Below are 27,902 nucleotides of genomic sequence, written 5' to 3'. Positions count from 1 at the left end.
GCGGGGGGATTATATGTCTTGAATAAAATATGGACCAGTGGTTATATTGCTGTTTTATATTGTTGTCTTGTTATAGGATTAATCCTAAAGAGAAAACGGAAGACTTAAAGTAAGAAAGTAAGTTCTGCCTTGGAGGAATGTATAACTGACCGACTAAAATTATATAAAAACAAACCGTTTCTGATCTGTCTAGGAATTCACAACAGCTAATTATTGCATTCCTCTCGGGATCACAAGCAAATAGTTAAAACAATATTGTTGCAACTGACATATCATATGACCTGGATATCTCCACAACTGCAAATAACTGAGTTGCTGGCCACTCTCTGTAAAATCACAACAATCAAGTGACTATTCATTCCTCCTGTCAGAAGCACGGATACTGTGTCCGAGAAACACCGAATGAAAAGGCTAATGCAAAACTGGTTATCTCCTCATACCAGGTCCTGGATATGGAGCCCCACAGGAGCTTTGTTAAGAAGATTGACGTGCCAGATCAAGTCCATTACATCATTGCGTGTTTTGTTGTAGTGATTGGCACCATTGGAGTGGTTGGAAACCTTCTAGTCATGTATGCATTTTACAGGTAATGTACACAAAACTATCCGTTCATGTGTTTCCAGTCATTGCGTGTTAGATGCCTGTGTTTTAATTATGCTTTAACTGTTTCAAGTCTCTCCACCAGTCAGAAGCACTGTGTTCGAATTATTCCTAAAACACTGTCATTCAAGTGTGGGATTTGGGCTGTTATTTTTGTGTGTGTAATTTCAAAATGTTTCTATATGAATTCTCTGGTTTTACCTTACATCGAAAGTTTTTAGTGCTAAATGTGAGGAAAGCATGCAGCCATTTTCATTCAATGCTAATATTGGAGCAACACATGCTAGCCTATTTTTATTTTGCGTGTGCTTGAAAGAAATAGGCTTTTGAAGCACTCTTGAACAATGTTTGGTTAAGCTTGTTTCTTTAGAGTAGATATCTGACTATTTCATATTGGGTCAAGTCTGTTAAATGTGAGGCGTTGGAGGGTTAGTTCGTCTTAAGTCAACCTTGTGCGTGTCTGAAGCCAGAAGGCAGTAGGTGCAGTGTAATTAGATTCCCTAGGGAGCCAGGTTGGCTTTTCCAGCACAAATATTAAACCCTAGCCAGACATTTTAGACTCTACTCTAAAAACACAGTAGTTACAGTGTTTTTACTTTGTGAATGTATTGCTATAAGTCTGGAGATTTCCTGCATACTACTGTATATTCCTTGAATAACTGGAGGAATGGATCAGTGTACTAACCCAAACCTTAGTCACTCTTTGTTGTGTGATACAGTATGATTCCCATTAAAAAGAGACATAATTTCTACCATTGCTATCGCTATAGATTTCCCAGCAGTTTAGGGATGTAAAATTTTTATTGAGATCTTTATCTCATTTGACTTGTTGGCTAACATTATAACCTTTTTGAGATTGTACTCCGAAGGGACAGACTGATTGACTGAGTCTGACAGTTTTTACATTTGGCTTTAATTTATTGCATGTACAGAGGTGCGTTTCTAATCCAATGTGATATATCTTTGTCTGTCTTGCTTCGGAAGTTAGATCCTGTAGGAATGTGCAGGTGGGATGCTGAGCAGATCAGACTTGCTGTGCCAAGGTCAGGAAAGAAAGTAATAACTCCCAAAAGATTACAGCAGAAGATACAGATGAACAGTGGAATAGCACTCAGGACATGTGAAGTTGATGCATTATGTGGACTGTCAGCTCTGTTATTGGTATTGTTTTGCTTAATCCTGTTAGAAATGGCCCTCCTGTCTCTGGATTCCCCTTGGTCTGAGACTGGTGTTCATTTGGTACCTTCAAAAAGTGGATTTCCTATTTATCTGCTTAGTTCCAATATTTACAGTATCTTAAAATGTGGGCTTTCCTTGAATCCACATGCACTAAAACATCAGAGGCACAATCAAAAGGTTAAGACATGAGAAAATTAAATTGATAAAAGACATCTTCTACTGAATGATGAATCAATTCTCAGCAGCTGTAGACAAAGGAACATTTCATGCTAATTAAATTTAGTAAGTATTTATTTAGTCAATGACCTTATTAACAGCTCACATCGACAGAAACCGGCAGGCTACGGAATATGTTACAGGGGGGTGTGTGAGTAGAAGTGCTGTGGAAGGACTGGTTTTGTTATGGTCTGTAGAGACTCTGATATACTGCACAAGTGAATGAAGAGATTGTTATACTGTGTGTCTAGTATTTTATGTCAGATGTAAGGCATGAGTTCATATAGACTCCTTTTAATGATTTGGTGCCAAGCAGCTTTGCAATAGAACAGAGCATAAAAGAAAATAACATCTGTGCACAGTGATGCAAAGATGATCTATATTTGAAATATGTATAAAACACAAAAGCTTGTGCTGATTCAAGAACAGGACAGAATCTATGTTGTTTAATATAAAACATGTCTTGATATTTGTTACATTTCTTCAAATGGCATAATTGTAATAATTGATCATTGAAATAAGCAATTAATCATTTTAAAATCCCTTAATATACTGTGTAAACAATGTGTTATGAAATTTTAACATTTTTCCATATATACATATATTATTAACATTAAGAGTTCAGATACACTAATATATTCAAGAGTTTCTTGTATTATATTTACATTTACTTAAGATATGGATTAAAGACTAGTTTCTATGAGGCTCCATAGTTCTTGAAGCAAATATCAAATATATTCTCTTCTTACAATATTCTGCTAAATATTTATTCAGTATAATTGTAGCAATGAATGGTAATCATTATTGTGAACCTGATGAAAACATGTTGAAAGACATTGTTCTAGTCTTTGGTTCATTATTTTAAAGTGAAATTTAAGAGCTGCAATTTAAGAAATTATTTTGGGATATGAAATGATACAGTTTCTCTTTTTTCTGAGCTTGCAGCCTCTTCACAGATTTTGGTTTACAAATTATAAACGCAATGTATGGAAGGTACATGTTATTCTGTGTGGACTTTTGTCTAAAGTTATTGTAGAACATTTACACTCTTTTAACGTTTACTGCATGCTGCGAGCGGTGCAGCAATATTGTTTGATCATTTCACTGAATGAACAGCCAGGGTTCATTTGTAAGTCATCCAATCTTGTGCACAGAAAAATAAGAATCTTTGCCATTTTGGATTTTATGGGAAAGATACACTGTTTCCTAGAACTGAATTTTTTCATCCTTTTTTGATCTGATAATTTAATATTTGCTAGAGTGCAATCTGGTCATGCGAGCTTTTATTGATGTTGAGGTTCATCAGAGCCAAACAGGGAGTTTTTCAACCCCAGATACAGTGAGACTGCATCACTCTTACTAAGGTTACACAGAGCAGCTTATTTTTTGATGTGGTAAATGCACAGTGGTGGACAGGGATTATACTGAAAGATGAAACTAGAGTACGCACGTTTGTAGCACATAGTGATGCTTGGGTAAAAATCGACAGGCTTTCCAGCCATTGTAATTCATCTGTGAATTTCACAGGGCTTTTGAGAAATCACACCAATTTCAATCATGAAAGTTGCCTGAGAAAAAAAATACAAGAGATTTATTTTCCGTCAGTTCACCCAAAACTATAGAAAATTTAATGAAAAATTAATACTGCATCAGAAACCAGAGGAGAGAGCTTGAAATATGTGAATACTTTGCAATTTTTCAAGTACATTACATTTCCGAATGCAATTTTGATGTACAGTACATCATTTACTGTATGTTTTTAAGAATGCAACTGTGCCCTTTATTATACTATGCATTTGAATAGTTTCCTCTCTATCTACATGTCTGTGGTACATATTCATAATCTGTCATTTTGTCTGGCATATTGCTAAAAGTGGATTCAAGGCACTTAAAAAGCCATTTTGTGAGTGCCTGTGAAATGATGGCTTGCTTGCAATGTCATGGGATTTTCACTAATGGCTCTGAAGTGCGTCTAAGTGGAAAAACACTTTTACTGATTTAACATTGGAAGATATTGTCCTTTTAACTGGCTTTTGAAGTAAAACACAGAAAAGTGAAATATTTACTTCTCTGTGTTTTAGGACGGTGCCGTCACCACACTGCAACCAGATCGTACAACATGTATGTCGGCCGTTCCGTTACACTATATTCATGAATCGTACAGGGTCATAGGATCTATAGGCCTGAAGACTTGCCTTGTACAGTGCCCTGATAAAAATCAAATTACACTAATGTTTATAGAATCCCATTTCCGCCAGTGAGGCTTCCATAGTACCCGGATGGAATAGTGCATGGTTGGCTTTTTAAAAACGTTTTTATTTAAACACCAGAAATATAAAACAGAGACAGAATATGAAATAAGATACAGAAATAAACACTTCACATCCAGAGATATTCACAATTATAAAAGCTGAAACTTGTACTTTTTCACATATTTCCATTATTATACCGTAATTAATTTGATTTTTATCAGGGCACTGTACAAGACAAGTCTTCAGGCCTATAGATCCTATGATCCTGTACGATTCATGAATATAGTGTAACGGAACGGCCGACATACAGGTTGTCCGATCTGGTTGCAGTGTCTTCTTTAGCTCAGCTGGCAAGACCTGGGTTCGAGTCAATGCAGTGAGGCACAAAATAGGGTAGGAGCGGGGAGAGCACAAACCCTAGAACCCGAATCCATTACAGTAACAAAAGGACAGACAATGAAATTCGGGCTATTTCGAAGTCCCAGATGTGAGATATGAAGTCGGAATTCTGAGTTACTAACTCGCAACTCTGAGTTGCTAAGTCGGAATTCTGAGATACCATAGCGCGTTTTTTTTTACTCCCTGGCGGAAACGGGCTTCCACAGGGCTTCCATAGTAAACCGATAGCGATATCTACCCGCCTGCGCGATGCGCTATTCCCCACTCGTGTGCCCACACCTCATCACCTGGTTAAATACAGTATGCTTCAGCTGTTTCCACTACGTTGTTTCTTGTCCATTCAGAATAATTACTGTTGTCCTGTGATGTGTTTTATTAGCAGTAGATTTTCAATGCCTTCCTTTCCTACGGGAATTAATGAGGAAACACCATGTGCAGACGCCGCGAGGATTTGAAGGCTTAAGTCATTCTTAGAAATGTGAGATCATATGAGAACATACTGTACGCAATCTAAAACCAAATAGTATTGTATTAAACAAATCTTATCATTTCTACATGGATTTGCAACATTTCTTTAATCTGAAAATTCCTGCGGAACCACAATCTACAGCTCTGCTTTTGTTACTGAGCATCATAGCGATTGATTATTTGAAAACATTACATTATTAGTTATGAAATAAAAAAAGAGAGTGCAACGGGATTAAAGGAATAAATGAAGAATCAATCATAGCGATTGATTATTTGAAAACATTACATTATTAGTTTTGAAATATTTAAAAAGAGAGTGCAATGGGATTAAAGGAATAAATGAAGAATCATTAAGGTATGTGATGTGATTTGCAGATTTCTGTGTTATTTTGAAAATGGGATCCCAAGGGAGTAATAATGACTCGGAGGAAGAGGACTTCTTGGAAGATGGCAAAAGTAATTTAGTAGTCCTGCAGTGGCACACTAGATAATGTTCACCAAACAAGCTGGGAGACAGCAGTATATGGGCAGGAAATATGTACAAGAATTTAATACAGCAATGATGCAACTAAAACATTAGATTAGTGTTAATCACTTGATTCTGTGTTGAATTATTATACCACACATTCAAGCTGGATTTTCTCAAAATACTGTACAAAAAAAAATGAAATTGTGGCATCTAACCCCCATTGGGTTCAAGCCTGGCCAGAGACAAGTGGGTAAATACAGTGCCCAGTTTAAAAAGAGGAGATTTCAGGGAGATTATTAAAGCCAGGAGGTTTAATCACAGTAACAGCCACCACAGTAAATACACACATGCCCATAACACTGTTTGTGCAATGGATTAGAACAGTTCTGAAATGACAAAAAGGTTCAGGGGGGCATTTGGGAATCACGACAGTGGTAGAGATGGGATAGAGAGAGGCAAGCTGGTTTTGGCATAGTTATGAATGGCTGCATTTACGCATGGGTTTTATAAGTAGAAACGGCATGCACAGTTTTTCTGAGAAAGTGAAGCCAGTGTCTCATGACAAGTACAGTAGCTCAGGGGAAATCTAGGAGATTTGTTTTCTTCCCTTGAATTTGATAGTGAAATCCCCTGGGCTTGGGCCCCTACCAGCTCAGAGAGGTTCAGTGCAGGTTCAAACTCCAAACTCTTGTGCAAGCGCAAGGTCAAAACTCTTGCAAGACTTTGCCAGCCCTGATCGAACTTCACTTCAGGCCCATTGCCTCCCACAGTCACTGCAGCCCAGTGAGACTAACAAAAAATAATTGCTTGCTTATCACAAAGATCTGAAGCATGCTAAATTCCTGTTTTTTTATACCACCTGGATTGTACTTGTGAATTTTCCCCTTGTCGGTGAAAACTCCCCCCCTTTTGGGAGTAGCCCTGCTGGTCACGTCGGAGGGTGTCCAGTGTGCCTTTATAGGACCCGCCCAGCTGGGGCTCATCAGCTGAAAGCCCAGACAGCTGGGACTACAAAGGCAAGGTGTTGCCCTATGAGCAGGGCTCCGCCTCCACACTGGACACACCCCACGTAATGCCGCACCCCCAAGGGGCTTTTACATTGTGTGAATGGAAAGAATTGGAAAACAGTACACTTAAAGTCCTATATTTATGGAAGGCTGAGCTTCAGAACAACAGTTCTGTAAATTCTCTGTAATTTCTACTGGTAAGATAGATCATTTTAATAGAACTATTTATATCTAAAGCAGATATAAATCTACATTTATTCATGAACTGACATATCTTTAATCTCTTGCCTGATGTAGTCATGACAGAATGTAGTCATGTGCAGAAGGATGTAAAGAATGTTCAGACGCTGTAATGCTCGTTCTGTACATTATCACTTCACCGTAAAAGCACTTCTTAAAGTTCTTCCAAGTGTTGGCTCAGATTAAGGCTGTGTTAGACGTTTCTTGTGTCAGTGACTGAGCGAGAAGTTTCCAGTCTTGTGGAGATGTGGGTATCCTGATTGGAAAGTACAGTGTGCACTGAGGTGAGGATGATTCCTCCAGAGCCAGCGAGTGTGAAGGGCTAAAGAGAGCGTGTGTACTGAGGAAATTAACCAGCTTCTCGTCCTTCTTTTAGGTCCTGATTTCAGCTGACAACAGCAGCTGTAAATGTGAATGTGTCATTCTGTGTTTTTTCTTGGAAATCACAACCTATTCTCTAGCTAATGAACTAAATGAAAGGAGTGATTTGTAGTATTGTAAGTACTGTGAAACTGACATTTAGGTATCATAGTCTTCAAATCTAAAGGTAAAAAGGATCTAAATATGAGAAACTAGCTTAGTTTGTACACACTACAGAATGTTTTTCTTGCCTTTAAAAGAGAAAGCACTGATGTTTTATAGTGAATGTGATTATACAATGCATAATTTGTATAGTAGTAACATTTTAATCAATGAGGATGTGCCATGATTATTCATCATTTTTTTGGATCATTTTCTTAAAAATAAATGCATTTTTTGGTTTCATATGTCTGGCTGGAAGTCCTAAATCTTTAGGGTTTACCATATAATCAAATTATGCACACGACCTTGTTCACTGAATGTTGAAAACTCCAGGAGCAAGTAAAGGCTCATTCCATTCTGAAAAGTAGAAAAAACATCCTCCATTTCAGCAGTTGAGACTTCCTCACACCAAACAAGTATGCAGAGTGATATTTATACATGTGAGAGCAGAAATGGACAAGGTTAGGGGTTGATCTCCTCCTAAACTTCTGTTTAAATCTCTGTTAATAACAATGCATTTACTGTAGTTACTGGTCTATGGTTATTTTATGTGTTTAGTATTTTCAGATATCATATATATAACTTGAGCACATTGCCAGACATGCGCCTGGTGTGTAACAAGTGTTTTCTGACATACTGTGAGTCCCAACACACAAATTTACTGGAGATTTTATAGATGAGCAGGCTTTGACAGTAACTTTACAAAATAACTGGTTTGTTTATTACTACCTGACAAGCTAGTAAATGTTTTAATTGGACAGTTATTTTAATACATTTACATATTTTCCAGATAATCTGTAACATATAAGCAAAAAGCCAACACTATAACATAGACATTCCTTTCAATTTTTGCTGATCCCTTTTTCGCGTGACCCAACAAACAGCAAAAGAAAACTAATAAAATTATCTGTTTAGGGCAGCACAATGTCATAATACTTAACACTACTGCCTCTCAGCTCCAAGTTACAGAATTCGATTCCAGAGCAGGACCATGATCTGCCTATTCTCTTTGTGTTCATATGGGTCTGAGTGGCTGATCCAAATGTCCCCTTTCCCAGGGAAAATACATGCTAAGGTTTGGTACCAGTACAGCCAGTAGTACCACAGCACTGTATTGAAACAGAGCCACATGACAGTATATGGGCCAAACATCCCCCTCTCATCTGTGGTCCTTCTGACTAACTTCATATGTTGAATCTCCAGGAGTTAGTTTTCCATGTTGAATCTTGTTAAAATAAAATAGATTGTTTGGAGTTTTGTAAAACACAAACCTGGGTATTCAAATGCATTTGAAAGACAGTTGCAGCTGACACAGAAGAAGATGTTCTGCTAATAACCCCAATTTACAGGCTGAGATTGAATATCAATATGCACTTTCAAAAAGGAACATTTTGGTGCAGTGAAAAAGAACATGGAATTTCTGAACAAACTACGATCTGAAACATTGTGGATTTTTAAGTAAACACAAATTGTTTAAAGAAGAAATGTAATGCTTCAAATGTATTTACTGAAATGTATCGACCAAATAAACAATTGTTATGAATTGTGAACTTGTGCAATGATGCCTCGAGCCTTAATTCTTTAGAATTCTTAATTCTTAAGCTTCTGTTCAGTATGATACCTGTATGTCTTTTCAGTGCAGGAATATAATCACAATCACACCAAATCAGAAACACAAATCCTCCTTAGTTATTACCCCAAGAAAGTCCACCAAAACATTAATGCTGAAAACTCTTTTTTTCTGTTGCAGTGATAAGAAACTGAGGACGCCTCCCAATTACTTCATCATGAACCTTGCTATAAGTGATTTCCTGATGTCCATTTCGCAGTCACCCATTTTCTTTGTCAACTGCCTAAACAAGGAGTGGGTGTTTGGTGAACTGGGTAACATTTTTACATTTTCATCTCAGTTGGACTATGGCAGTTCTACACATTTAATATCTGAGCCTTTATTCTCTCTATGTATTTTTATGTTTATATCATTATTGGAAATTATAGTACATCATGAAGTACCTAAACAGTGATAAATAAAAGGCAGGAGAAGAAAATTTAATTTTTGTACTGTTTCTTGACATTGTGAATGAGACTTGATAGGATGTGTTAAAGAGGGACTCAAAACTAAGGTTGCTGCTGGAAGAGGTGTTAGTGGGGCCAGCAGGGGGTGCTCACCCTGCGGTCTATGTGGGTCCTAATGCCCCAGTATAGTGACGGGGACACTATACTGTAAACAGGTGCCGTCCTTCGGATGAGACGTAAAACCGAGGTCCTGACTCTCTGTGGTCATTAAAAATCCCAGGGCGTTTCTCGAAGAGAGTAGGGGTGTAACTCTGGCATCCCGGCCAAATTTCCCATTGGCCCTTACCAATCATGGCCTCCTAATAATCCCCATCTATGAATTGGCTTCGTTACTCTGCTCTCCTCCCCACTAATAGCTGATGTGTGGTGAGCGTTCTGGCGCACTATGGCTGCTGTCACATCATCCAGGTGGATGCTGCACATTGGTGGTGGTGGAGGGGAGTCCCCATTACCTGTAAAGCGCTTTGAGTGGAGTGTCCAGAAAAGCGCTATACAGTATAAGTGTAAGCAATTATTAATTATTATTATTATTTTAAAGGAAACGATTGCCCGTGGACTCTTCAAATAAAATCCCCCAACATTTCTAAAGTATTCTCCGGCATCATCTAGCCAAAGGACAAGGACATAATTGTTACATGCAATTTAAAAAATCAGGAAGCAGGTCCGCAGGCCGTGGGTAATGGGTAAGCAGCTCATAAACAATCATAAGTCATGGGCTGCAAGTTACAAATCATGTAACAGCACTGTATCTGCATAATACCTTGTTTTTATAAGTAGCCAAGGTCATGGGTTCAGACAGGTAAAATGTGTTTCCTGGGTCAGGCTGAGACTGTTTCCACCAAGCTTGTACAGTATATCTTGTATATGTCATCACTTACGACCAGGCGTGCCTGTTCTTGCCTGTTAGGAGTGCAGAAATTGTCACACTGAAAGCGGAAAAAAAAAATTGCCCCCTAATAACAGGTGTGAGAGTGAGTTGTGTTTCATTATGGTAATTATTGTGCTACTTATAAAATATTGAAAGGGAAAAACCTTCTTATGTTTGGTTAGTACTTCATGTGCACATTTGCTAATGTAAAGACTACAGGAACTGTTAACAGCAGGTTAAATAACAGGAGACCGCAGAGTTCAGCTAAACATTTCTGTTGAGCGTTGTAGTGCTCTTAAATTAAATCTCTGCATTTAAATAACGCTCACAAAAACAATCATTGTAAGGTTCTTATAAGTAAAAGCAAGAATAAAAGGCTGAAAATGCTGCTGCTTCCCAAGAATCCCAGTCATCCACAACCAACAGCCCACCAGGGGGAGCTGTCCTGGAATGGTGGGTGGTGCATGTAGGGATGATTGAAATCAGAGTCCAACTGTATACAGTATATTGCACATGGCTATGAAAGTCCTAATTTAAAAATCAGTGTTGACAAATGAATTTATTTTAGTCATAGTGGTTTCTAACAGTCCGTAACTAAACATTCAATTTTATTATTGGTGAAGTTATTTAGGTGCAATGTCAGATGACAAAGGCCTGTTTCCTCTCCATCGTCACAGACGGGAGCCACCACAGGCATATGATAATTTGCAGTTAGTATTGATTAAATCAGTTGGATCTCTTTCCATCATTTCAACTCAACTCCGTCACTGATCTGGAAAGAACTTGTGTTCTGTGACTCAGAAATGATAATTTAACAGATAATCTTTTTGAGCACTGTGCTTTAATACACAGTCGATTAGTGATACTAACATGTTCAAGAGATAAGAAAAAAAGCTTTTCTGAGTTTAAAGGTCATTTTTAACGTTAAGCACATAGACATGTTATTTCAATAAAATTACATTGATGGATTTAGTGATGTTATACACCATGAGTGTAGATTAGGAAATGCCACAGAATCTCTGGATATTCCTTTCTTGTAACTCGCTGGTACTTGTCTATATATAGACTGTATCTGTATCTATTTAAATAAGACATGGATATTACTATATCCATCATATAACCACTAGAATTAAATACCATGATCCTGTGTATTTTAAAGCTAAAGGTAAAACCTGATAATAAACAGTGAAGTCCCAGGACATTTTCTTAAAGCAGGACATTGGCTTCTTTCTAATAATAATAATAGTAATAATAAAAAACAACTTTATTTTATATAGCGCCTTTAAAGGTGGCTTCTCAAAGCGCTTTACAGAATGACAACAATAATAAATAAAGCACAATTACAATAGAGGAGACTGTGGATGGTGGTACTAAGTATAGTAGGAGCTGAGGGGTATAGAATGGAACCAGTAACTGTAAGCAAAGGCTCTTCTAAAGAAGAAGGTTTTGAGTCTGGATTTGAAGGAGTTTAGAGGTGACTCTCTGATATCCTTGCTTGGGGAACAATTAGGAGAGAATTAGAAGAGCGAAGGTTGCGAGGTGGAGAGTAGGCCGATAATCACCTTATAGGTGAGCATGAGGATTTTAAAGTCCACAGGGAATTTGACAGGAAGCCAGTGCAAGGACTCCAGGATGTAATGTGATCACGTGCACTGCTCCTGGTCAGGATTCTGGCTGCCAAAGTTTGGACATACTGCGGTTTGTTCAATATAGATTTAGATACCCCAACAGGTAGAGCATTACAGTAGTCAATTCGGGAGAACACAAATGTGTTGATCAGCTTTACATCCACAGTTAGTGATAACATAGGGTGTAGTCTAGCGATATTTCGGAGGTGAAAAAAAGATGTTTTGACAGTATGCTGCACATGTGGGTCGAATGTTAAGCCCGAATCGAATATCACCCCAAGGTTTTTCAATTTAGACTGAAGCTCAAGTACAGAACCATCTACGGATAGGGTTACAGCATTGGCTTTACAAAGTTGATGGGGGTTGCCAATAAACATGACTTCAGTCTTGTCACAGTTAAAATGAAGAAAATTTTGAGTCATCCAAGTTTTTATGTCAGAGATGCAATTAGATAGAATAGAGACGGCCACATCAGTGTCAGGTTTGGTATAAATGTATATTTGAGTAATCTCATGACAGGGCTGCTGTACAGTAGTTGTCCCCTGAAGGCAGAACAGCCACTTCCACAGGGGCAGGATCAATATGTGCTGTACATGTAAACACAGTATATACAGTATATGTGTGTGGATGGATGCAATGTTATTTTTTTTGTATTTCACAACACTTGTGAAAATGTGTGTAGAGACTACAAGACTATTTTACCCCTATTAAGGGTGAAACAGGTGTCCCAGGTGCTGACTTTGACTTTATATCCAAAAAGTGGAATTAGAGCCTCTTTCATTTTTCCCTTAGAGACTCTTAGAGTCTCTTCTCTCTGAGCATGAGAGACCACAAGAGCTTATTAATACTCATTTGGCACCACATGCACACAATAAACCTGAAGATTATTCCTTGTAAGATATATACTGTATGTTTATCTTTTTTTGTTGTCATGTCCCTTCTCATATTCTATTCAGGGTGTAAACTGTACGCCTTCTGTGGTGCACTTTTTGGAATCACCTCCATGATTACACTGCTGGCAATATCTATTGACCGGTATCTGGTGATCACAAAGCCTCTGCAGTCCATCCAGTGGACATCTAAAAGACGCACGTCACTGGTCATCCTCCTAGTGTGGCTGTACTCACTTGCATGGAGCCTGGCGCCTCTGGTTGGATGGAGTAAGTGGAGTGAGCAATTTTCCCCTTGTGCTCTTCTCCAGTGTTTCCAAGTGTTGCTCCTCTTATGAAAGATCAGCATGGTAAATTAGTCTGAATATGTTATTTTAGAATTCTCCTTGATTTTCCGCATTTTTACCATGTACTTGGTTCGCGTTGCCATGGTTGTCAACAGCTCATGCTTTCTGTCCCTCTCTGCCATTGAGCATGATTCCAGGATGTTAACAGGAAGCAAGTTCTACCTTCCAGTTTTCTGTTTCTAGGGGCACAGTAATCAAGTTCAAATTAAGAACCCTCTTAATTACTTCAGAGGTTCTATCATTGCAGACAGCTGCTGATTGCTGAAGTATTTTAACATCTGATGAAGCTTGGTCATATTAAAATGTACACAGAGTTAATAGTTATGGAACCCAACATTAAGAACAAAACAGGATGGACAGAAACACTGCCAAATCCAGTGTTTTAGTGCTGTCATGCAGGGCCTGACACAGATAATCACAGACGAGAGCTGATTTTGACATTGGAGAGTGGTGAATTAACCAGATACTTGGTTATGATTGGGATAGTCTATGATTGGGATAATGCGTTTAATGCGGGAGACAAGGTGAGTGTAATAACATGAGAGCCCACTGTTTAAAACACCTTAACAAATTTTAGCAAATAAGGATTTTCTGAAGGCGTTCTCTGTGTACAGGATACACAGTTGAGGTACTTCACACAAGGGAAATCTGTTTTAAGCCAGGCAATCCTGAATCAGTCTTTTCTAGATGTTTCAGATGGCCTCTCATTTGTAAACTGGATGTTCTTGTAAACCTTTTAACAAAGATAATGGAAAACATACAGTAACAAATGTTACTATAGATCTCTTTTTATCCCCTGAAAATATGTTAACTGTAGATATATATACACATTCCATACTGTATATCTATTCAACCTTGGCACATTGTGGAAAAATATTTTAGTTAATTGTTAAAATATTTAAAATTTCCTCAACCATTCTTTCATATAATTGATACAGTAACATACAGTATGTGTAAAGGTGGTGAGACCATTGCATGCCAGATGCATGTGTTACACTCGCCCTGCTGTGATGTTGCAGTGGCAGTTGTCAGAGTGCAGTTGCCGAGAACTCTCACGGCACCATGTGCTCTGGGGTATCCTAACCCTGCTGTGCCTCTCCTCGGCGATCTGGCATTGACAAGTATAACACCACCTCGTGAGACACCCTCCGTCCCAGCAGAGCCAGTCCTATTCCTGATTTCCAGTTCTCTAGGGCTCACGGGGAGCTCGGCCCATGGCTGTGCTGAGAGGGGACCAGAGGCTGGGACTCCATTTCTGACCCAGCCTCTCCAGATGACTTCCCTCAGCCCATTCTAGGTGGAACCTGAGAGGTCCATCCTGCCCAGCTCTTTACCAGAAGACAGCGTTCCAAGAGAATGCTCTGATAGAGCACGCTTGGCCTCCTCCCTGGTGAAAACCCCCTTGAGGGTGTGTACCTTGAATCAGCCCAGCTCCTGGTGCCCTTTTGAGGGACCGTTCTGTTAAGGAATATTCTGCCAGGCCTTGGAGGTCAGATGTTCCTGTCCTTCAACTCCCCCGTCTGCATCCTTGGCAACTCCAGGGGGCTGTCCACTGCCCTGAGCCACCCTTTCTCCAGGAACTCGACTGTGGGTTCCTCTGGACAACAGGTCCAGTGCCCTGTATAGAGTAGTCACATACCACCACTACCTACATTTTTAAGTGATCTTTTTAGTGATCAAAGTGTAACACACCTTGACTTACAAGTGTGGAATTATGGCCTCCGAATGTGTTGAAGCTTTTATTTTGGTGATTTTCTTTAAACAGACTTAGCAGAACTAAAAACTATATGACAATCCTCGCCTTCTTTATTCTTCTTTATTCTTTAGGACCAGAGCAATTTCAACATCTGTATCTGATGAGCTTTTCTATAATGGGCCATTTATTTTGCAGGTTCATACATCCCAGAAGGGCTGATGACCTCATGCACATGGGACTATGTCACAGCTACTCCCGCAAACAGAAGCTACACCCTGATGCTCTGCTGCTTTGTGTTCTTCATCCCACTGCTTATCATTTCCTATTGCTACGTGTTCATGTTCATAGCAATTCGGAGCACCAGCAGGTAAGAAAGATGCACCACATATGTCAATCTTAAAATGTTTATGGTGTCATGGCAGCACTGCACACTAGCACCTTGTGAGGGTGTCAGCTATTATTCGCCTGGGAGACCACAGTTGCTGCTAGTTATGGCCTTGAAAGATGACAGTCGTGATTCTTTCTATGAAAGCACAAGTTCTCTTCAGCAGGGTGTGTAAGCTGAGCCTAGGTGAGGAAAGCTGTCCACCAAGAATCTACAGCCAGAGAAAAAAAACAGCCTTAAAACCTCAAAAAGCAACTGAGATCCTGATGGCCGCAGAGGAAGAAGACAAACTTTTTTTCTCTCATTTATTTTTCCTTAAAAAAAATAAATAAATAAAGAGCGCTACATTGCAACGGACTTTCGCTGTCACCATTTCCCCAGTCTCTCACATACCTTTTTATTTTCTTCTGCAAAACTAATTTGGAATTCTGAGAAATATTTTTTAATTGAATTCTTTCTCAGAAGAATGTCTCAGTAATGCCCCTTAACTCAGGGGAAACAATTTTAGAAGATTTTTCTATTTTCTTCCATGCTTTGTTCTTTAAAATTCACATTTTACATGTTTTATTAGTGTTTTTCCATTAAAATAGAAAAATCATAATCCATAAACATATCGTACAGATTATCAAAAACCACAATTTTTGCCTGTCAGCAATAATAGCAAAAATTATTACCATACTTTCAAGAGTATTAATGTTTTAATATTTAATATTTAACTGTTACATAATTCTTTAGAAGACATTCATATGTATGAGTAGGTGTGGCAGCTTGTGCTGCTGTCATAGCTTATGGGTCATGGGTTCGAATCTACATCTGTCAAAGTGGAATTTGCATGTTCCCCTCATGACTGTGTGGGTTTTTGCTAGTTACCACAGTATCCCCTTGCCCCACAAAGACAGGCTGACTCATTGGTGTCTCTGTTTTGTCAGTGTGTATACCATGCAATGGACTAGCATCCAGGGTGTCATCCAACATTGTGCCCTGTGTTTCCATGATAAGCTTCAGGTTGCCAACACCCATATCAGGATCAGGCAGATTTTTTCTGGATGGGTACGAATCAGCCATCTTGGCTTCATGAAAAAGTGGCACCAAATAATTGTTAGAACATTACTTTGAGTCCTTAAAGCAAAGCTGCAAAGAACTACTGTAACTGCACTGGATGCAGAACGTTTCAGCCATTACTGCTCGTACTTACTAAAACCTTAGCTTGTGCTAACGTGCACAATCGATTACAATTTGCCCCCAGTAAAACACACACTCCTAAATCATTATGAAGACCTTTGTGTGCTGTGCACTCTTTATGGTCATGTGTGGCGCTTACAGTATATCTAAAATAAAGTAAAAGGCAGCACATTTAAATACTGAGTATATGGTATCGGGTGGATGTCCCTTTCTTCAAAACATGTACAACCCTCTTTTGATTTTCATAACAGCTTGTGTTTTCCTCAGCTGCACAGATTCTATTCTATTCACCATATATAAGTGTGTTATTGTTTGTCAGAGTGCTTTTCGTCCATTTATTTAATCAAATAAAACATTGAATGAGAAAGTGCGTCAAAATAAATTATTTGGATCGCAGCCTAAATATTCCCTTTTATGCTATTCCTGTATACCACAAGGATTTCTGGGTAGGAAAACACAGATGGACGACAAATTTAAACGTGATGTGATTGTGAAGAAATTGGACTTGACAAATGTTGTTGTTTTTTCAAAAGACTTCTGCTCTTTCACATGAATTGTTTAGACAGATGAAAGGACTGGATCTGAGTTAACATCATAGGCAAGTCAATCAGTTCAATCTATTATTATTAAAGCTAATTATACAGTATGGACTGCTTTTTTATTTATATAGCTAATGGATAAAAACTGGTGTGTGCTAACCCCTGTAACTACAGATGCAGCTCAAGTCAATCTGCAAGTAAATAAATCAATCAAGTCAATGATCATGTACAAATATATTTGATTATTTTTGTGTATTTATACAGTTAACATGTTGTTCACAAACTGTCTCGATTCTGTAATGTTGGGATAGTTGCTTCACTGAGAACCAGAAGATACAAGTGGAAACTACAGGGAAGTGTGGTTAAAAGGGACACCTGGAGAGACTTCTCTACCCAGGGGTGGTGGTGGAAGTATTGAATAAGCTATCCATTTTGTCCAAGCTGATACCTGGCTTTGTTAAAAAAACAGCTGGATATAAACCTTGAATCAATAACCTTCAGACCACCAAATAAATCAGAGAGCCCAAATGGCTTCCTGCCATTTGAAGTAATCATGAATCTTGTAACAACAATTTTTTTGTTGATGCAGTGGAGGAGCAAAATAGTTCATGTAGTTCACTAAAGGGCTTTTGTGACGTTTCTAGGTTCACAAAACCTACAATTTTAAACTGCAAAATTCATTCTACTCCCTCCCATCTCAGAGGTAGTGTTTGAAAACATTCTTTTTGAGTCATTTGAGTCATTCTTGACTTACTTGAGAGTAAAAATGTCACATTGTGCAGATGTTTGGTATTGCATCTTATATCAGAACAGGTTTTAACAATGTTTATTGTATTACTTTGAATTATTATTATGGTGTCACTTTATATCTGTAATAGATTTAATAACTTACTGTATGTGAGCACCAATAATATGCTTATTTTTAATTAAGAGTGCTGGAGTGTAAACCAAAAAAAGAAATCTAAAGTCCAAGACTAAAGAAATCCCATATTTGAAACTTAAAGGAAGCAATTTTCTAAAATAGATTTTTTTTTCAAATGGAACATAATCACGCTTCTGGCACATTCAATATTGAAGTAACTGCAATTTAAGCGTTGGTTTATTCGTAAAAAATCAAACTTATGTTGTTTTTACAATAAAATAGAAAAACAAAACATTTGAATAGATACAATAAGGAAGATGAGAAAAATATTGTATTAAAAAAAACAAATAATAAAGTCTCTGAAGGGATTTGTGTTTCATAGACAATCTTTCTTGTCTCTTGTCTGTAAAGCAATTGAACTTTAAAACTGTGTCCAGATGTTCACAGAAATTGCATATCCATTGTGCAAGCTTGATTTGAAAAAAGACCGTATCTGACCCTGTATTTTTACTGGGATGATATGCTGCAATTTTCTTAAAAATAAACAGAGGGAGACAATAGGGAAAATGTATTATTTTGATAGTAATAACTGTAGTTGAGTCTAACTGTAGTTTTATCTTAAAAAAGGTTTTGTAGACGTGACCAAATATAGAACTAAAGAAATGTGTGATTTCTCTGAGTCGCAGTGTAAAATGAGCATTATCTGCATAAGTAATTACTTACTGCTTGGCAAAGGTAAGGAGGTCAGTATAGAGAAAAGAACATTATTGTTGTTTTGAAAGAGGAGGTTTGGGGGATGTGTCTTTACCAGAAGGGATTTTACTTCCAAGTAAAGAGGCCTTGAAATGGTGACAAAGCCTCAGAAGCGATATCACTTTAAATTTCTTTCGTGTGCTTATGTGTGGGATATTCATCATTTTTTCCTTTCTGCATATTTTCTTATTCATTTAGAGATGTGGAAAAACTCAGGACCCACACGAAAAAGTCTGCCCTGATCCAGCAGTCCGTGAAGAATGAGTGGAAACTGGCTAAAATCGCCTTTGTGGTCATCATTGTGTTTGTGCTCTCCTGGAGCCCCTACGCCTGCGTCACACTCATCGCCTGGGCAGGGTAATGGTCCTTTTTTCACACTAATGACACTAGGAGGTTTCGTTGTGTACTGCTGTGCTTGAAACAAGCTGAGGTATACCCACAGAAGGTCTGAGAATTAAAAATGCACTACAGAGAAAGCTGATTGCAGACACCACAAGACTACAATCAGCTTTTAAACATATTGGATGTTGCCTTTTAATTTTTGCATTTCATAAGTGATACAAAATTCCAACCGTTTGGGAAGAGAAAACTTGTAAATGTCATACCCAAGTAGCTTTGATTAAGTAATTAAGCTCAGCTGGAATGAAAACTAGCAAGTGTGTGCACCTCCCAGACTAGGATTTGGGAACTCCTGGGCTAAGTGTCCCCTGTGTCTGTTCTAGTCATCTGAGCCTCTCTACTCCTTCTGAGTCTACTCTAGTGCTCTGGATCTGCTCTAGTTCTCTGGGTCTGCTCTAGTCCCAAGGCTACTCTACTCTTGAGTCTATTCCATTTCTCTGAGTTTACTCTACTCCTCTGGGTCTGCTAGTCCTATGGATCTACTCTACTCCTCTGGGTCTGCTAGTCCTATGGATCTACTCTACTCCTCTAGGTCTGTTCTGGTCCTCTGGGTCTACTCTACTCCTCTGAGTCTGCTCACTTCCCCTGGGTCTACATGAGTCCTGTTTAAGTTTAAGTCCTGAGTCTACTCTAGTTCCTTGAGTCTACTCTCCTTCTCTGGGTGTGCTCTACTCCTCTGAGTCTACTCTAATCCTCTGGGTCTACTCTAATCCTCTGGGTCTACATGGGTCCTCTGGCTAGAGCGAGAGTGTAACTTCTCATAAGGATTAGATGTAGTACTGTACATGTATGTATAACCATTGGCCTTTGTCTGAGTCTGGTCTAGCCCTTTGAGCTTTCTCTAGTCCTCTAGATCTATTCAACTACTCGGGGTCTACTCTAGCAATCTGGACGTGCATGAGTACTCTGGGTCCGTCCCAATGCTTTTCTTGTCAGTTCTGAAGGGAAATATAACTGTGCTGAGGAAACTGCACATTTACCTCTGGTCTGTGAGTCTTAACAGTACAGAAGCAGTTACAGTATGGATTCAGGACATGACTCACTCTGTGATGACCCCAAAACTAGCAGTGCAATAACAACAACATTAAAAATTAATTATTTGTGCACAGTCATTTCCCAGAGAATTTGCAACTCAAAGTGATACATTCACTAATCACACAGCAGCAGTTCTGTGTTTTCTTGTAATGACGTTTGCTCTTCTCCAGAATGCTCAGATCCACTGTGGTTGCCATGATCTAGAGCAGTGTGTCAGAGTAAACCCTCTGGCTAGAGTGAGAGTGTCACTTGTTATCAGGGGTAGATGTAGTACATGTACAGTATTGTATGTATACCCACTGACCTTTGCCTAAAACTCACATGACTATGTGAAAAAAGCAAAACAAAACAATTTCCCTGTCTCCTTTAAATTAATGTCAAGGCTTGGATCTCTTGTGTTATTGTATTGCATTGGATTAGTTTACATTTTGTCTTTATTATTCTACAAAAATAACTATTATTATTTATACCTAAAACTACTGTACATTCCCGGGGCCTGTGACTGCACGTGACTAACTCTATACTCTATATAGCTATACCAATGCCCTCATGTAGCAACACCATGCTGTAGGAAGTGCCGTTCTGCAAATTAGATTTTACATTTTACACTGAGGTCCTAACATACAGTACAGTATGGTCATACTATTGTATTGATCAAAATACAGTAGGTAGCCTGGTAAAAGAAGCAAGCTAGTGTCTTGTTTCAGTTCTAGTTTGGATTTGCATAATCTGGCCCTCCTACAGTCACCCCTTAATTCATTAGGTGAAATAATTTCTCGCTCCTCCACCTGACCTGCTGGCAGACAACGGCTGTACCCGGGTTCATGAAACAACTCTTCAAATATATCAGAGGTTTTGAACTCCATTTAATGATCATATCACTCCCACACATAATCTCACATCTAAGATTACTGTTTTGCTGAGGCACATCAAGGAATTAAGATCTCCACATGTTTGAGAAGTGTTATAATCTTGAAGGAGAAAGATTAATAAAAGGAAACATTTCTGTTTGGCAGGCAACTTCTAACACTCTCCTGTAAGCAAATGAAACATGACAGAGTGTGTTAAAATGGAGAAGATAATCAAACATGTGATATGTCACTGCCCATCACATCAATAAAAATGCTAATGGATCAATCAGGAATATAGCTACCTTGTAGAACTCATTGCCAATATATTAAAATGACAAAATACATTTTAAAATCTTGCATTAAAAGCAGACTTAAAATTGGGACATAGAGGATAATCCTCCAATATGTAATCTGTGTCCCAGGATGAAGAAGGCAAATATTTCCATAAACAAGACACAGAAGCCTGGTGTAACATCAGAACATTATTTTAAATTGCATGAAGAAAGCATCCCAAATCATCATTGTGCTCTGTCACACAGCAATGATGGCTCTCTTCCAATTGCTTGGAATATGATTAACATCAACCTGCTTTGCTACGGTATTGCTACGGTATTTACTAATTTTCAGGGTTTTGAGTAGATAGCTGAGTCAGCATGTATTGGCTGCAAAGGAACAGTTGAAGGTTCCTTCTTCAGGTGTGAAGGAATAATTGTGGTTTTGGATATTTTTCTGCATTTCTGAAACTCCTATGAGAGGATGGAGACAGAGATATCAGGAAGATCATGGTCACGAGGAATGAAATGGGGAAATACCAGCTTGGAGAGATCTTTGATCCCCAAGGCTCTGATATGATCACTGAAATGGCCCACAAGTCTTCTTCCTGTATCACCAATAGCTGGGCATTTTCTGCATAAAATGCAGTAAATTAGGTTGTTAGATAATGTCTCAAGGTGACTCAGAACTGTGCAGAGGATTCTTGAACGTGTGTTGTATTGGATATATATTTGCAGGTGATGCAGCGGGTTCTGTTGCAGGGAAAAGTTCTTGTGGATGGTTGCTGTGGGTGCTTGAGGGAACTGTGAACAAGAAAGTCACTCAGCTTAGGTGGTCAGCAATATGAGACGATGGGTCAGTCAGAAAAGAAAGTTCAAGTGGAAGGGTTTGTGTGAAGAATATGGGTTTGTGGATGAAGCACTGTACATTAGTTCAGTGTGTGCTTGAGGGCTGTAAGACTGTCATTGTAGGGAATGATAATGTAAAAGAATGTCCATGGTGAAAATGAAACAATTTGGGCCTCTGGGCCCTGAAAATGGAAACTTCAAAATTTTAGAGCATGATTAGTGTTCTTAATATATGAAGGAAGTCCTTCAACTAGTGGTCTCATAAGGTTATCCAGAAAGGCTGAGATCCGAGTGCGTGTATGCTGAGCTGATTGGGTGTCCTGGAGTGTCCGAATTGTGGATTTTCAGAAGTAGGTACATTAACCTGTATGAAATTTAACTATTGAAAAAATAGATCAATTATGTGTTTTGGCTGAGATTTATAACAAAGTAATTGAAAATCCTATACACTCCAGTACAATAGTGTGTTGCCTGGATCTGAAGACAATACTTTGGTATGCAGTGCTACTACTATGATGGCTTTAGCTTAGAAAACCACAACTGTAGTTGAAATTGGTAAAGTGCAAAATTGCTGTTGGACAACCCTGTATTTTTTTTCTGTATGCTATCTTATATTTATGAGCAGTGTTCTGTTCATCATAAAACATAACAAACTGGCCTAACTTGACAGTTTTGTTGCAAAATATGACCATTTATTTTCTGCACAATATAAATAAACGCAGATTTCACTGAAATTACTCAGCTCCGACTTGGATTTCAGTTTGGAGTCAGTGATGTATCACTTCTTTGCTTTGTTTCAGGTATGCTAACATCTTAAATCCATATTCAAAAGCTGTACCTGCTGTGATCGCAAAAGCATCTGCCATCTACAACCCGTTAATTTACGCAATCATCCACTCTAAGTACAGGTGACTATGCTAATTTATTTCCATTTTCTCAAACTGGAGGTATACAGTATGTATCGCTGAATCCGCCCTCATGTCCTCTCTGCAGGAGAACCCTAGGGGAGACTGTTCCCTGCCTGGGGTTTCTGGTACGACCACCGCGGAAAGAGTGCGTGTCAGTTTCCACAAGCGAATCGTCTTTCAGAGAGTCTGTCCGCAGCCGGCAGTCTACTGTGTCGAGGAACAAACTCAGACGAGTGTCGACGATGTCTTCGGGAGGCACGGTGAGTTTTTTTCATCTATTTTCTACACCATATTATCCAGTACAGCTCACAGGGCGCTGGATCCTATCCTGGCAAGAATTGGACCAAGGAGGGATACGCTCTGACGACAGTCCATCGCAGCTTTTGGAAACCAAATCAGTTTTTTTTTTCTTGGGGGGACGGTGACCCTCACAACTAACAGTATTTTTTGTCATTTACAATTTGTAATTTAATGTTGTACCCCACTTTGAATATGTATAATAACCAGTCTACAAAAGGCTTGCATTTTCCTTCTTTATTATTATTTATTTGCATCAGACACATTGGCCAGTACTGTTACAAATAATCTCTGTATCATGTCCTCTAAGGCAATAGATATGTTCACGTTGTTTCATTCTGAAGGGAAGATGCATTTTTTCAAAACTTATCTGGGCAAGATATTCTCATATATATAGAACTGCAGTCTTCCTCTCTTTTCATTTTGTTAAATACAACATCACTCTGTGGAAAAAAGCATGTTTCCCAGGACCTGACTCAGTCTTTTTTTGTTTGTAAATTTAAAAACTTTACCTTATTATACCCTGCAATAATGGGAAATAATAAGTAGTAATAAGTGATCGATAAGATTCTATAAAAAGGAACAACTGTGAGATTATTTTTTTTTATTTTGATCAATTAATTTATTTTAGTTGTGCATCCTGTTTGTTTAACATCTTGTGGTGGCAAGGGATCTTTTCAGCAGATAATATTGTGGTATTGTAGTATACTGCAATATATTGATTGCTTTCATAGGTATACGGCAAAACATCACATTGTTTCACCAAAAAAGTCTAAATCTGATTTAATCAATACAGTATGTGTGAAGGTGCTCTCATTATTCCTTGCGATTATAGTGCAGGGCCTCTGTGCTGTACAAGGAGCTGTTGATCATGCTTCTGTAACATTGGACTGCAGGTCTGGAGTGATGTGCTGCTGGACCCAGTTCCCCAAAAGACACATGCCTGCAAAAGCAGGTCTTTTTCCAACCTATCTAAGGAAAGGGATGGGAACCAGCTGCTGCTTCGGAGGAAATCAAAAAGCTGGACAACAGTTGTAGAAGAAAAGGTATGAGCTCCGTGACACCAAGAAAGGCCACAAGATCCCATTTGCATGGAATAATGTGCACTTTTCTAATGATGAAAGTATTATTTCTTGTTAAGAATAAAGTCAAATAGAAAAAGGTCTACTAAACTACTTTAGACATGATGATTTTTTCTTGGGTCACATGTTGCACTTACCCTGCTTGTGATACAGTCTGAATCTTTGTCTGGGTTTGTTCAGAAAGTATTGCTGAGATTCTCTGTCAGGGTGGCAGAGGGTAGGAACCACATTTACAGTGAGCAAAAAAGGATTCTTTAAGATTGATTCTGTGACAAATGTTCAGGCTGATTGGTATGCAAATGTTTGAGATCCTATTCAATTAAATGAGCTGTGTGTGCAGTCTACTGGGAAGGTCTGCAGTCATTAATTAATTTAACAACAGCATGGCTGGCTGTGGTACTAAAGCCCTCACACTTTGAGATCCTTGCTGGAAATCAAATGATTTGTTTTCTCTATGTTATCATGATATTTTTTGTCAGCTATAGTTTTATGAAAAAACATACTTAACATTCCACATATTCCACAAACAGAATTCAATATTATGTGAAATTACACTTTTAAAATTTTTTATGTATCTTTTCTGTTGTTGTGCTTCTGTTCTGGTGTTTCAGGAGAAACTCTCTGTGGGGAAGCCCTTGAGCATCTTTGAGCAGGAGCTGGTGTCAGGATCTTTAAACTCGGCCTCATATCCTCTCCTGGTGACCAAAAGTGAGACTCACAACAGCTCAGACACTACAACAGGAGAAAATGGGTTGAGTCTGTCAAAAATGGGCCTGGACCCTTTTGTCAACACATCTGTTCCTCGCATTGTCATTAGTCCTACATCAGAGACAAGTCTCCTGGAAGATACAGTATTGGAAGGGAAAAAGACAAGCTCCTTGACACAGGAGAACAGGAGTATCCTACTGGACCTTCAGACTTTAAACTGCTACACATAGCTCTTGGACACTACTGAAAAAATTCCTTTCCTGAAGACATGGCACAGTTCTTTGTTTTTTTCTGTTTAATCTAGAAAAGAAAAATGTTCTTGTGTAACAGGGTTCAGTGGCGTCTGGGCATAGACAGAGCTGAACTCCCTGCACTGGTGGGGTGGAATTTGCCGTTGTCTGGGGTTCAGAGCTGTCCGAGGACGGGCACTGTCTGGGGTTTACACTGTTTGGGACTCTGAGGATTTGAGGAGGCAAGGTCTGGGGTTCATGTTGTCTGGGGGGGCAATGTCTGGGTTTCACACTGTCGTTCTGTAGGGTTCTGAAGCCAGGGGTGCCCATGAGAAGTTGGGTCCCAGCATGGGGCAGAGTGGCACCCATCACACTAGCACCACCTTTTTCTCACTAGGTGGCAAGACTCATGTCGATGACCCCTGTTTCTGCAGACCCCTAAGACAAGCAGTCATGTCTCATCATAATGAACTGTACAGCCTCATGGTGCCACAGGTGTGGCGGTGTGAATAACTGGCCTCCTCTTCTCTAATTATCAGATTAGCACATACAAAATTTTGACAGAAATGTAAAAAATGTGCATTTTTAACATTTGAGGTATGAGTGACAATTTTTGGGGCATGTTTTTTTCCCGACAGTCCTGCAGGTTCTACCTGAAATGGAGAAAACAAAGGAACCCATTAGTCAGTGAGAGGAGCAGAGCTGTCAGATATCACTGACCTTAGGGCTGTGGATAGTCACACTCCTTGTACAAATCACTAACTGTCATGCTCTTAAACCCCTCCTCTTAAGGACGCTCCAGCCCTTCCTAGTTTTATTCTTGATTTCCTGCACCTGCCTCCGGTTCCTGCCCCCGTCCTACAAAAGCCAGGCGTTCCTGCCAATCTGGGCTCAGCTTTGGAAGATGGACGCCCGGAAGCCCACCTATCCACGAGTCCAGCCGACTCGACGGCACAGGCTTCATCACGGTGTCCTGACCATCTGAGTCCGGGATTAGGGAGCGTCTGGTCCCGTGACCCCCCTTTTATTCCCCAGTCCCTCCGCCGGATCCCGCTCTCTGGTTTTTAACTCTGTTTGTCTGTCAGGATGGATTACCTGGTCTTGGACTTTAACTACACTCATAGGTTTGCCTCTGACTCCTTTGGACTGTTGGCCTCGGCCACACCTCCCCCGAACACCAGCACACCATGGACACGCCCCCCTGTTTTCCTTCCAGCCCCTTTGCATGCTTTTCCCCCCGTGTTTTCCTCACCTCCAGGATTGTGTTGTCTGCATAGGGTCCCGAAATAACGCTTCGTGACACTAACGTTATTCAGTGTGACTTCAAGATCTGTCGGTAAAAGCCAATATGCTCTTTATTAGTTTTGTCCAGGCTCATTTTCTCCATAATTACAATTATTTGGTCTTTCCTGGTCCAGGACTGAAAATTGTTTAGCCTGAAACCACTTCTGGAGGACCGACTACTTGTAAATGCATTATTCTTATGTGGTGAGCATATATACTATATTAGTGAAGAGATTAATTCATTTTTGATTTACTCAGGCTATCCATTGAGCAAGCTGACGCTGTTGTTGTTGTTGTTGTTTTAGGTGTCTGTGTACCAGAGGGTTAGATCATGACATTTGTAGACTATATAAACATATATTTTATTCAGGTAAAAAAACAAAGAATGACAATAATCCTGGAACAATGCTGTCCCAACTGTCAGAACAATAGGCTTATGGCTGCAATAGTCCAGGAACTGTGTGATAGAATGGGGTTTAGAATGCCATGTATGCTTAGTAGTCATTGAGAACAATGTGCTTTAAGAAATGTTTTAATTTATTTAAGCTCACCTGATAACTTTGTTGATTTGTTTAACTTCTCTTTGCAATTTTAGCTAGTGAACATTTGGTCCAGGGAAAATTAATGGCAACTTGAAAGCAGTTTTTTTTGTGTGTTTTCTTATTCATTTGATCTGTCGTACTTCTTCAAAGTGAATATGTCCTGAACATTGAGGTGTGTTACATTGTATAGTATTGGTACAAATCATTAATTTGCCTTTTAAAAGAATTCCTGTATGTATTTTCAGTTTTAACATGCAAACATCCTCTACATACTCTATCAGTTACATTATATATTGAAAATTACAGAATGTAACGACAATCATTGTTTGCGCAGAATTTAAAAGGAAGAAATAGATGATTCTCCTTTCAGAGTTAAAATATTTTGCTTATGTGTTAAATTAAGATTGTACAATGTTAATCATAAAGTAGAGTTTATCTCTTGTTTTCAGTCTCAGCAGCAATTTATTTCTAGATTTTTTTAAGTGGTTGATGTCTGTGCTTTAACAGACATACTAGAGGTGAAGGCAGTGCCCTGTAAGGAGTACAATGGCCAACCCACCTGCATTTCATGTGCATTGAAGTTTGTCAGACCTCCTTAAATCAATTGAGCATTAATTGAACAGGTGCTTCTGTATCATAAAGGAAGTGGCAGATGGCGTTTATATACTGCAAAACGGCCTATATAACACATAATGGTATTGACATTTCAGAGTTTTTATAGCACTACAGGTGATGCCAGATAAGAAATAAAATCATGTGAGCGAACAGAGGTTTTGCTGCTGAAAGCTTTAACAGAGCAATTGAGAGATTCTGTGACACCGGCTGTCTCTGTTTCCTTACATTCCTCTCTCATTGTCTCGTCATTGG

General features: G+C 39.0%; 1 protein-coding gene across 1 annotated transcript; it reads left to right on the top strand.

The window, feature by feature from the left end:
* Positions 1–292: 292 nt before the first annotated feature.
* On the top strand, positions 293–27,474 carry LOC148672752 (melanopsin-like). Its single transcript, XM_088628638.1, has 9 exons — positions 293–586; positions 9,103–9,236; positions 12,881–13,084; positions 15,053–15,224; positions 18,777–18,935; positions 22,785–22,892; positions 22,978–23,152; positions 24,086–24,235; positions 24,883–27,474. Exons 1-9 carry the CDS (start codon positions 453–455, stop codon positions 25,207–25,209), a joined length of 1,563 nt encoding a protein of 520 aa, XP_088484764.1. The 5' UTR covers positions 293–452; the 3' UTR covers positions 25,210–27,474.
* The last annotated feature ends 428 nt before the right edge of the window (positions 27,475–27,902 follow it).

The sequence above is a fragment of the Lepisosteus platostomus genome, chromosome 4 (assembly GCF_059453375.1).
Source record: "Lepisosteus platostomus isolate fLepPlt1 chromosome 4, fLepPlt1.hap1, whole genome shotgun sequence".
NCBI lineage: Eukaryota > Metazoa > Chordata > Actinopteri > Semionotiformes > Lepisosteidae > Lepisosteus > Lepisosteus platostomus.
The sequence above is the reverse complement of the archived record's forward strand: the minus strand, read 5'-3'. Positions and strand labels throughout refer to the sequence as shown.